Source organism: Puma concolor, chromosome D4 (genome assembly GCF_028749965.1).
Source record: "Puma concolor isolate L17-30 chromosome D4, mPumCon1.1.hap2, whole genome shotgun sequence".
Lineage (NCBI taxonomy): Eukaryota > Metazoa > Chordata > Mammalia > Carnivora > Felidae > Puma > Puma concolor.
The window spans coordinates 18608963-18621523 of NC_141679.1; the positions used below are offsets into that span (position 1 = coordinate 18608963).

Sequence of the window (12561 nt, forward strand, 5' to 3'; positions counted from 1 at the left end):
TTCTAGCGTCTCGCTATGTCCTGAGGGTTTCGGTTCGCATAAAGAAAGATGCAGAAGAGAATCCGATATCGTGGCATGAAGAAAGTTCAAATTGTCACAGATATATTTTGTGAAATGCTGATTCTTAAGTCCCTCAGCCGTGCGGAAGGGGAGGAAGAATTCACTTAATAAGCTGTTTTGTGGTTTCTTTGTCATCTTATGGGAAGATTAAAGTGAACAGAACCGATGTCCACCTGTTAGCTTTGCAACTACCGACATTTCTGGAAGGGCAATAACCAGAGAGGTGTCGAATTCTCCCAAATTCCTGGAGCTCACTTCTCAGCACGATGGGCATTAATACCCGGGTTCCTTCACAAGGCAAGGGGCAACTGACCTCCTCCTACAAAAGGATCTCAATAAGACAGGACTGCCTGCTGATGACTGATGAAGAAGTGGACAATTTGTAATTATATGAGATGCAGTGACACGTGAATTCATTCGAAATGCCTCCCGATAATATGCCCCTTTCCCCGAAGGTGAATGTGAATTTAAGTGACAGGTCCCCAGATAAAGTCACAGAAGTACCAGAAACGCAGCATGCAAATGAGAGCCGGAGGCATTTTGATGACCTTTCTTATTGGCTTTTGAATGACAAATATGCATTAGGAAGTTCCTGGAAGGAAGTTTGGTCATACTCAGGCAGAAGTGGCAGTGAGGAGGGGAGCAGGGTTGCTGAGGAGCAGACAGACGGACATGTGGAAAAGGGGCAGGTGTGCAAAACCTACAAAGAAAAGGCAAGGTGGAGAGTGATGCGGTGATATGGACAATCCATGGCGCGGTGCAAAGAGGGTTACAGAATTCACTCACGCAGCCTGTGGTTGTCGAAGCTTGGGAGGAAAATGGCAACAATGTGTAGCTGGAGAGACTGAGCTCTGGGTCTCCAGCCGAAGAGAAGACAGCAGGGAGCGGGAAGACAAGGCATCCAAGGCTGCCAAGAGCCTGAGTCCCCAGCATGCGTGGTGACCGGCAAGGGAAGGTGGGGTGGCCGTGATGTTTTGTGTCCAGACAGCAAAGGCCTCAAAGACTAATTATTCGATGTTGTCCAGTATCATGCACATGACCTGTTATCTCGGGCTGCTGGGTGGCCCCGCCTACTCTTAATCTATGCTAACATGATTAGCTGTCGGAAATACACCACCATTGGCCAAAATGCATGAAACCAGATGAGTAAGTTATGAATCAGAAATTAAGGTCCTACTCTCCCTTGATTTATAAAAAGTCTGGGACTGAATGACACAGCCTTGGATACCAAAAGCAATTGCCTCCTTAAGTGGCCTCCAAAGATAGCCACCTTCAAATTTCTTCCCTCTCTACAAGCACATGCTACTCCTCACATCAAGAATTGGGGTCTAGGGGGGCCTGGGTGGCTCAATCGGTTAAGCGTCCGACTCTTCGTTTCAGCTCAGATCATGATCTCACAGTTTCGTGAGTTCGAGCCCCGCATCAGGCTCAGCACTGGCTTCATGGAGCCCGCTTGCGATTTATTCTCTTTCTCTCTCAGCCCCTCCCCCACTGGCACCGTCTCTGTCTCTCTCAAAATAAACAAACTTAAAAAAAAAAAAGAAATGGGGTCTAATTCTCACTGATGTTCTGAAACTGACTTGTACAGGTTAGTGAGAGACGAGTACAAAATCTGGGGGAAATCTGAAAACTCACCATTTGCAAATTAAACACAGCCATTACAAAACTTGAATTACATATTTTATGTTAAGTTGTATCAAAAATAGAAGTCAGAATCTGAAACACACTCTTTCATAATTATTTTATTATCTGTTACTATTATCTGTGCTCTTTAGATTATTTATATCTATAGTAGCTGCATGGGAAAAATGCTATTATAATGGCATGCTTCTGCACATCTCTTCCCCATTTGTGTTGTGTGACAAATAAAATTATAATATATTTAAAGTCTACAATTTAATGACTTGATATGTGTATGTATCTGATATAATATACTTAAAGTCTGCAATTCGACGATGGGTATGTATGAGAAAGGATTCCCACAATGAAATGAATTAGTACATACATCCATCACCTCACGTAGGTACATTTTTATCTTTTTCCTTTTTTTCTCTTGGTGAGAACATTCACGATCTACTCTGTTTGCAAATTCCAATTATACAATAAAGTATTATCAACTATTCCCAATTCTGGGTACTTCCAAATTAGCCATATGGGTACTTCCAAATTAGCCATAGTAGAAATTTACACTACAGAAATTGGCCAACACTACAAGTCAAAGGTTGTTTTTTTTTTTTTTTTTATTGTTGTATTGCTTATCTATAGCAGGTTAGGAAACTACAGTCCACAGACCCAAAGCAGCTCATTGACTGTTTTTGTATGGCCCATGAGCTAAACATTTTCTCTCTTTTTTAAACATTTTTTAATGTTTTTATTTATTTTTGAGAGAGAGACAGACAGAGACAGAGACAGAGCATGAGTGGGGAAGGGGCAGAGAGAGAGGCAGACACAGAATCGGAAGCAGGCTCCAGGCTCTGAGCTGTGAGCACAGAGCCCGACACGGGGCTCGAATCCATGAGCTGTGAGATCATGACCTGAGCCGAAGTCGGACGCTCAACCGACTGAGCCACTCAGGCGCCTCTAAACATTTTCAAATAGCTGCTATTTAAGTTCCTGTATACTATCTTCAATCTTGCATCTTAGACCACAAAGTCTAAATTATTTCCCACCTGGGTCTCTATGGGAATAATTTGCCAGGTCTGGACTTAAGAAAGTTATAGAGAAGAAGTTAATAATTCAAGTTAAACTTCCAAGCGTGTTGTGTCTCTAGCCATCACATTGTGAACAGCATGTGCACAAAACCATGCTGTTGTTGACAAACAGGTGGAATTCAGACAAAAGTCTTTGTGGTATCATTGTCTTGTTAGGGGAAACAAAACTATCAACTGTATTCTTGTTTGAAACTAGAGCTGTGCATCATCTGCAATGTACAAGTTGCACAAAAATTAACTAATTCATTCATATGAGATTTAATCGACTGTATGATTATTTATGAAAAAAGGGTTTTTAGAAATTGTGTGCTATATATTCTTTATATCAGTAATATATGTGTGTGTGTGTGTATGTGTGTGCACATCTATATATTTTTTCCAGACATTTACCAGCGTACTACTAATTTCCCTTGTGTCATCAGTCTGGGCTGATCTCTGAGACTTGCATGAACAATCGAAAATGATGGAAGTCATATTCTGAGACACTTCACGTTAGGCCACAAGAATTGCAGCTGCCGCCCGAGTCTCTCAGAAAGCTCGCTGTTGTGGGGCGCCTGGGTGGCCCAGTGGGTTGAGCGCCTGACTTCGGCTCAAGTCATGATCTCGCGGTTCGCAAGTTCAAGCTCCACATCGGGCTCTGTGCTAACAGCTCGGAGCCTAGAGCCTGCTTCGGATTCTGTGTCTCCCTCTCTTTGTCCCTCCCCCACTCCCATTCTGTCTCTCTCTCTCTCTCTCTCTCAAAAATAAACAAACATTAAAAAAAAAAAAAAGCTCGCTCTCGTGATTGTCTCTCTTGGAACCTACGTGCCACACTGGGCGAAACTCAAGCCAGGTGACAGTCACAACTGAGCTCACAGTTAACTGCCACCTGACTGTTAACTGCATGAGAAATTTTGAGCAAGCACCGTCCAGCTGAACTCGATAAACCCATAGAATATGAGAAATTCTAACTCCTATAACCTCCACGTTCTGGGAATGGCTTGCTACACAGCAGCACATGACTGGAATACGGTTTCGCTTTGGGGAGGAGGCAGTGAGGGGGCAGCTAATTGGACCCAACACATCATGATCTCAGGAATCCTGGCTCGGGGGACTGCAGCCCTGTTTTGTTCTGAGCTCTTGGTTCAGAAACAAGTACAAGCACATGTTTGGCGGGGGGGGGGGGGGGGGGGAGGGGCTTGAAAACAAAATGTAACAGAAAGGGGGGAATGGTAATGAATAATACACATCCACCTTTGCTTATAAATCGGAATCACCTAACGCCATCCTCCGCTAGAGATGCAAGTGAAATACCCTCCAGCACTGACTCTATCTTGTTCCTTCGCTACCAGTCAACCCCACCCGGGCTTCCCGGACCGGCGCGCGGCTCCTTCCGCAGCCTGCTTGCTTGCTTTCTGCACCAAGTCAAATCACCATTTTTGAGGCCAGCGTCGCTTAAATTCCCCTCCCCGCCCCAGCCTCGTTGCATCCTCTCTCATTATCTCATTCCCACTGCACAGCTGCCTAGGGAAGTCAGTGGGAATTTCTGAGCCCGGAGGAGAGGTTTATGCCCGGGGAAGGCTCTGTGTTTTCTCTAGCCCCCTTCCCGTCTCCTCCACGTAAACGCGTTTTTATCAGGATTACAGGAGAGAAGGACAGAGGCCCAGGGCACTACCCTGTGCCAAGAAAAGCACAAAGCACAGTGAGTAACTTTACAGTCTTTAAGTTCTGGATCACCATCTATCTCATTCCTGCGGCAAAATGGTAGCTAGAAAAGCTATGTTGAGGTATTTTGTACAAGGTAGGGAAAGAAATGCACAGAAGTCGGGCTAGATGGGCCAAGTTCTGTGAATCCATATGTGAAGTCCGTCTGAAATCAGCCAACCGGTAAAACAGAGAAAAGTTGTCAACAAACATCAACTTAGCTCCAACTTAACTCAAGCTGTAGATATGAAACAGGAATCCCATCATAAGGCATTAGAAGGCACTTCTAGATAGGCTGGTTTTCAGGCTTCTTTGGTGTCTTTGGAGTATTTTTGGCCATCTACAGAAGGAGCTACCTACATACAAACTGTAAGGATTCTAAATATGATAAGCGTCAGCTGCTTAGTACATTTTGTTTCAAAGACAAAGTGCTGTTGCCACCGATATGATAAGCCAGTTTTTAAATAAGGATTTTTAATTCTCTCATCTCAGTTATGTCTTATTACCAAGAACCACTCATTGTAGCTCCAAAGGAATGTTAGTCCACTTTTATGGTTCTTTCTTTCATTTTTTTCATCCTGCCACTGTCCTCAAGAAGCTACCAATTAGTAGCTCTAAATTCATCCTTCAGATGCCTCACACACACGGATTATTAAATTCACACAATGAGGGGCGCCCGGGTGGCTCAGTTGGTTAAGTGTCCGACTTCAGCTCAGGTCACGATCTCGCGGTCCGTGAGTTCGAGCCCCACGTCAGGCTCTGGGCTGATGGCTCAGAGCCTGGAGCCTGCTTCCGATTCTGTGTCTCCCTCTCTCTCTGCCCCTCCCCCGTTCATGCTCTGTCTCTCTCTGTCCCCAAAATAAATAAACGTTAAAAAAATAAATAAAAAATAAATAAATTCACACAATGAAAGTTGCCGTGTTTGGCATTTCCTTCAACCCCCTTTGGACCGTTGGGCCAGGCAGGAACTGAGAACTCCTAACACCTCAACTATGCAGAGTTTTGTTACTTGGGGTTAGTATAATGCTCAAAAGTAATACTGCTTCATTCCAATAAAAAAATCTCTACCAGGGGCGCCTGGGTGGCTCAGTAGGTTAAGCGTCTGACTTCGGCTCAGGGCATGATCTCACGGTTCGTGGATTCGAGCCCTACATCAGGCTCTGTGCTGACAGCTCAGAGTCTGGAGCCTGCCTCAGATTCTGTGTCTCCCTCTCTCTCTGCCCCTCCCCTGTTCGCGCTCTGTCTCTCTCTCTCAGAAACTAACTTAAAAAAAAAAATAACAACTCTACCTTTAAATTTTTTTTCAATAACTGCTCTCCATTTGGAGTACTGATCTGAAAACGTTAAATCACAGCAAGGTAAACCAGAATACCCCTGTTCTTGAATTCTAGAAACGGACTGAGAAGAAACATCACACTTTCCTTCCTACATGGTACGTCCTACCCAGTCCCTTGCCCCGTAGTCTTTGTTCCTATTTACTTTTATGTACTTGCTTTATTGACCAAATCTCCTCTATAGCAGGGGCCGAAAATTACTTTCAGTATGAATATTTGGGAGTTAGATGATGTTTATAAATAAAAACTAATGATTTTTATAAGAAGCAAAGAAGTGAAGACAAAGAGGAAGAAGGGCTGGTATGAAGAGTAGAGAAAAGAAGGATTCAACCAAGGACGGCTTGGGGACGTCTAGCCTGCAATCACTGACTCTAGACGACTCACTGGTGAAACCCAGAGGGGGCTCAAAGCCTACAACTAGCCTTGCCCAAGGGTATCATATCCCAAGCAGTGAAAACAGTACTGGGGTGGGACAAACGTGGATTTTACTTCTGACTGTACTTTGGACAAATGATCTAACCTCTTAAGGTTCCAATGCCCTCACCTGCAAGATGGAGATCGTGGCAAAGACTGGCTAAGTATTTTTCAAGGTGGTTCTTCTTGGACACGTAGCTAGACTACATTTCTTTGCTTTCCAGACGTGACCACGGGACTGCGCCAACGAAAGGTGAGCAGAAGTGATGGATGCTACGTGTGGTCCTCCGAGCTCTTCCTCCCCTCGGTGATAGAATGGAGATGCCTGCAGGCATCTTGGGAGCTACACAGTGAGCACGGTCTCTGGGTCACCCGCGGCCACTGGATCAGGAACACCAAAGTGGATCACTGCACCGGCAAAACCTGAACAATTTCCGTGTTGAGTCTCCGAGAGTTGGGGTTTATCTGATATAGCTGTTAGAGCTACCTTAACCCCTACAGGGGGGACCACAGCACGCTTGTCTCATGAGCTTTCTGCGAGGGTTAAATGAGATGATGCTTGCAAGCCCTCACTCTGTCTGCTACGCAATGAGCGTTCGCTATCAAATGTTAACTCTTTAGCAAGGAGGAGCCGGCATGCCTGGATAATAGACGAAATGGAGGCACTTATGACTTAAAAACCTGGAGGCGAGGTTGCACAGATTTCCACTGGTTGGCCAGTTGGGTTTGAAAAGTCACCTTCGGTGTAAGCGTTTGGTGTTTTAAAGAATATGCTAAACAAAAATAATCTATGCTCCCTGGAAATATTAACTGTTATGCATTCCATGACACAACAAAGTATGTACTTACTCTAACGGTGCTTCCATCTTGAACTCCAGAATCTCTAAACTCAAACAGTGAGAAATCATATTTGGTGCTTAAAATCGGTAAACCAGATTTTGGACTGGTGTGCTCAAGTCTTAAAGCCCCGGTTACAATGGTTCTCATGATGCTTCACTGCGGCCTTAGAAAATGTTCCCTTTTGTTAGGGAAGAGTTTAACAGTGATCTTGGGAATTCATTCTGGTCTAGGCTCTAAACGCTAAGGGAAAATGTTGGTACTTTTCCCTCCGCGGCGTTCCAAGGTGCAGCTTGGCTGGTAATCTCTACAGGGCAGAATGAGTCAGCGGTCTGAGTCACTTTACCAGAATGTATCCCATGTGTTCTGTTCCAGGTCTCAAATAGCAGAGTGGCTGGTCATGAGGAGGCCCCGGGCTGAGAGCACAGCAGAACCCTAGAGAGAAAACAAGCCCTAACACTTCCCTCAGACTCCAGCTCCAAATAAAGGAGTCGAAATGTCAAGGGTAGAAAATCCCCACTGTTCCTCATTTAAAGGAAATTGATTTGAAATGAAAGTAAGCGGAAGCAGCAACACATCAAATGTGCTTAGCAGGCAATGGGTTCATTCAGACAGTCTTGTAAGTTTTATTCCTTGAAATTGTCGGGAAATGACTACTTTTACAAAAGTATACTTTACTGGTTGAATTGTGTCCTCCTCCCCACCCCCAGATTTATATATTGAAGTCCTAACTTCCAGTACCTCAGAATGTGACCTTATTTGGACAGAGGGTCGCTGCAGATATAGTAAAGATGAGGTCATTGAGTGGGCTCTAATCCAGTATGGCTGGTGTCCACATAAAAAAGGGAAAATTTGGACACAGACAAGGAGAGAGGAAAGATGATGGGAAAATAAAGGCAGAAGGGTGCCCTGGTGGCTCAGTCGTTAGGTTGACTAGTCGTTCGTCAGACAAGCGTCTGACTCTTGCTTTCGGCTCAGGTCATGATCTCACGGTTTGTGAGTTTGAGCCCTGCACTGAGCCCTGATTTGGGTTCCCTGCTGTCAGCAAAGAGCCCACTTTGGATCCTCTGTCCCCCACTCTCTCTGCCCTTCCCCACTCACGTGGGGAATATGTAGTGTGTAAGCCCCACAAGATGTGTGCTATATTTGGACTCAGAACAACCTGGAGGTCATGTGAAAGGGAGAGCATATCTTCTCCGTGGTCCTAGCCTCCAAGTCCTCCTTGTTAAGAAGGGCTCCCCCTCTGGCCATGCTTCTGGTAAAGGCCACTTTTTATCTACTGCTCCTCAAAGTTACATTCATTCTGACCTCATATGGAGCAGAGCACCGAAACTCTGTATCATGACAATTATTTGCTTTCTGTGGTAGATCTTTCAATAATGTCTACAACACTGATTAGATTACAACTCTTATCTGTGATATATACTATCATGAAAATGAGAAAGAAAGGGGTTAGTAGCTTTCTCCTTACAACGTGGAGGGCCAGAGGTGACCCAGCTGTCAAAGCAATGGTTTTACCTCCTAAACCTAATTTACCTCAATTAACTTAAAATATTGTCTAACTGTGATTGAATAAATACATGAAACGAGCTTGAAATTAATGGAAGACACGATAACTATTTCAGTCCTAAGCTGGTCCTTTAGACTTAATTTTGCAAGAGTTTCAGAGAATGTTATAAACAATGGAGAATTTATAAAAGTCATCAGGAAGTAGCTAAGTCTTGAGATACGCTGAAGTATCTACAAGACTATGAAACTTAGAAACTATGAGACTTAGAAACTCATAGGAACTGGGGCGCCTGGGCGGCTCAATTGGTTGGGTGACCCACTCTTGATTTCAGCTCAGGTCATGATCTTATGGTTTGTGAGTTTGAGATCCACGTTGGGCTCTATGTTGATGGCTTGGAGCCTACTTGGGATTCTCTCTCTCTCCCTCTCTCTGCCCTGCCCCTGCTAATGCTCTCTCTCTCTCTCTCAAAATAAATAAATAAACTTTAAAAAGATTTAAAAAAAAGAAACCCAGAGGAACTAAAAATATTTCTTTGAGAATCCAAAGGGCGTTTAGACAGCTGCTCCAAAACACACAGAATAAGATTGTGGGTATTCCATCATGATTTTAAAAAGTGAGGTCCATGGGAATGGAAAGGAGGCTGAAATATAATCAAATGTGAGTAGGGATCAGAAAACACCACATCACAGGATGCTCTGTGGAGAAAACCAAACTCTTCCCTTAACTGGGAGATTTTTTCCAACAGACAGACTAAATAAATAACGTGCGTTTTCTCTTTCAAAGAAATCATAGGAAGTTACTAAGGAGATGCTTTCCCATTTCTCAGTCATCTTTACTATCCCCATTATGCACAAGTGAAAAGCTCTCATTCAGCTGATGGGAGTTTAATCTGTGTACCCTTCTTTACATATACAAATGTCCTTCCTCCTCCCAGAAGATCATATAGTGTTTCCAGAGATATACTTAACTGCCTGATTAATTACTGGACCTCTACGTAAATTACTGTAAACATGTAGATGATCATTTTATCACTTATTCAGCTCGACCAACATTTACAGTTTAACATATCTGACAAAGCCATTTATATACCCCTATAATATAACTAAAGGTACGTGAAAGCTATGGTAAGTCTATAATAATAGCCTTAAAATAATTTGCTAACTACAGACAGTTCCCTAAGCAATTACAAGATGCTGTATGTTAATTCAGAAAGGAACTCCAAACAAGGCATTTAAAACCTAATAAGATGCCATTAAATGAAGGGAGACAGGGGAGGGAGGAGGGGAAAGAAAACCCTAAGGCTTGAACTAGGAGAAATGATTCTCTGAGCTACTGACCCTTGCAAGATCCACGTTTTCCTTGGATTTCTATACACAAAGCAGATTTCTAATTGAAGGTGATTATCTAGTTACTACATCCCAAATTGCATGTGTTTCTTGTATTGAGTCACATCCACATCTAATTATATGGAACATTTATCAATATGAAAGTCCATAGAAATAATTGAGTCAACCTACGAACTACATACAATGAGAACGTGCTCTATAAACCATGAGGCACTGTATAACCACCAAATGTGATTATCTCCAGTGACAACAGTCTGCCTCCTGGTACTCATATGGATCTATTCAGATTGACATCTGAATTATGATGTCAATCCACTGGGAATAAACTTTCCACAGAAATTACAGAAAAAAAGCACCTGGTTTGCTCTTGGTTTTTCTGAGGTATGGATACCTCTTGCGTACCTGCTGGTCACTAGAAATACACACGTCGATATCGTCATCAACACCATAAGGAAAAAGAAAAAGCATGGCAACACACAATTCTAAAAACAAAAATACGAAGTGCTATACAGCACTTTTTGTCGCCATAAACTTGAGAGCTGAGTGCCTCGATCAAGGCGACGTAACAGTAAAGAAATATGCAGGCTTCTTCATGGCACAAATGTGCTTCTGTAAAATATCATCCCTGTTAGTTAGGTTAATTAAGATGAACATACAAGTCATTGAAAACCCCCAAAGTCGACAAAAGATAATTTACCAAGGAAACACACAAAGGCAAAAGTAATATTCACTCTGAGTCATTCATTTAACAGATTGGAAGGAGCGTCTTATGAATACTTGAGCTGTCACCATTGATTACCAAAAATGACACGCATCCAAATAGCTTACAAGGGCCAAAGGACAACCTGTTTTCCTACAAAAGTTCGATGGACAATGTGGGCTGGTGCACAGAACGAGTGGAAGTGAATCTGATCCCACATACAATCGCCGCTATTAAGCGGTCTATACATACGCACACATACAAACTTGAGTATTTGCGTTGTAGGTTTTGTTGTACTCAGATGAATGAAATAGCACTCATCCTGGGAATTCACGTTTGGCATTTTTCATTGACTTAGCACAGTGTTTCCATCCAAAATAATAACCTGCATTCCTAGTCAAATATATCACAACGAAGCATTCAAAGCAAAAGACCAACACTGACTTATGCTGTAGAATAATCTTTTGTAAAATTTGTCATTGCCACCCCCCCAAAATAAACATTCCCACCCTTACCTCGAGGGTCATGTTCACGGTACTGATGGCCACTTTTATTTCTCCATCGGACAGTTCTTTTATGTCCTTCAGCATTGTCTGTTCAATACTTAAACCTACAGATGAGAGGGGAAAAACATTATTTACACTTGGGGAATTGTTTTGGGTACTATCAAGGGAATATGTAAAGAATTCACCCTGTTAATTTCAATGTATTCTCCCAATAAGATCTCTTTTACCCATAACAAGCACACACATTAAAAGCAAAAATCACATCAGAGACAGTATTTGCACCAGTTAGGTTCCTAGCAAGAAATAGAATTCACCCCTCATCACTCACACACACACACACACACACACACACACACACACACACACACACAGAGTTTTTAATGGTAGGACACATACAGAAGTATGGGTGGGGCCAAGAAAATGAATAAAAGATGGTGAGGCATCCAGACACTGGCAAAGGGACAAGGGAAGAAACAGACCTGAAAGTACAGGAGAGGGGCCGTCAAAAACTTAGCGTCAAATCAGTAAGGACGCAAGGGAGAAATAGTACAGCCTCTTTATTCTCCTTCCTTGGATCCTCACATCCCATGTGTTACTAACGCTTTTCACTAACCAGAAGGCAGAGGATTAAACACTCAGAGGTCAGCCTCTAGAGGCCCACAGCAGACCAGGGCAGAGAATGGAATGGGGAGGAGTGAGCCAATGACAAAAACCTAACATAATCATGCAAGCTAGCTAAGGAATACATCGCAAGATCAAAATTTGCTTTCAGGATGGATTCAGTTGGGCCTTCATACTTTCTATTGTAATTTAATTCAAAGTGCACTTCATAGGGGCACCTGGGTGGCTCAGTTGGTTAAGCGTCCGACTTCAGCTCAAGTCATGATCTCGCGGTTCATGGGTTCGAGCCCTGCATGCGGCTCTGTGCTGACAGCTCAGAGCCTGGAGCCTGCTTCGGATTCTGTGTCTCCCTCTCTCTCTGCCCCTCCCCCACTTGTGCTCTGTCTCTCTCTCCCTCTCTCTGAAAAATAAATAAATGTAAAAAAATTAAAAAAAATTACAACTCTCTACCAATCACAGCAGTGTGGGGAAACAGATGGGTATGAAATATTTTCCTTTGACTTGAAGACTAACAGGCCACAATCTATCATACGGCAGCATAAAATGAGTTATAGAATATGTTGTGACATTAAAATCTTGGTCTAGTCTTGAAAGTGAATGACATAAACTCACCCCATCGTGGGGCCACACTTACACCTACACGCACGCGTGTACATTGGGAGCAAATGCGCCGGGGCCCCGCCCACACGTCCTCACACCTTCCGTGGCCGTGTGCCCCGCCATGACGCCCAACCACGAAAGCCCGCTCTGGGGGGGATTAACAGCCCCCGGGACTGAGCAGCCTCCAACAGTCCAGTGGCATGCTGGTAAATATTTAACAACCAACAGCGAAGCTTGAT

The 12561-nt window shown here is 43.4% G+C and overlaps 1 protein-coding gene across 6 annotated transcripts in view; it reads right to left on the reverse strand.

The window, feature by feature from the left end:
* The window catches only part of PRUNE2 (prune homolog 2 with BCH domain), a 276297-nt gene that overhangs the window by 175661 nt on the left and 88075 nt on the right, over positions 1 to 12561 (reverse strand). For all 6 annotated transcript variants that reach the window (XM_086685029.1, XM_086685030.1, XM_086685028.1 and 3 more), the window contains exon 6: positions 11111 to 11205. In XM_086685029.1, coding sequence (XP_086541155.1) covers positions 11111 to 11205 — 95 coding nt within the window. The remainder of the gene's footprint in view (positions 1 to 11110; positions 11206 to 12561) is intronic.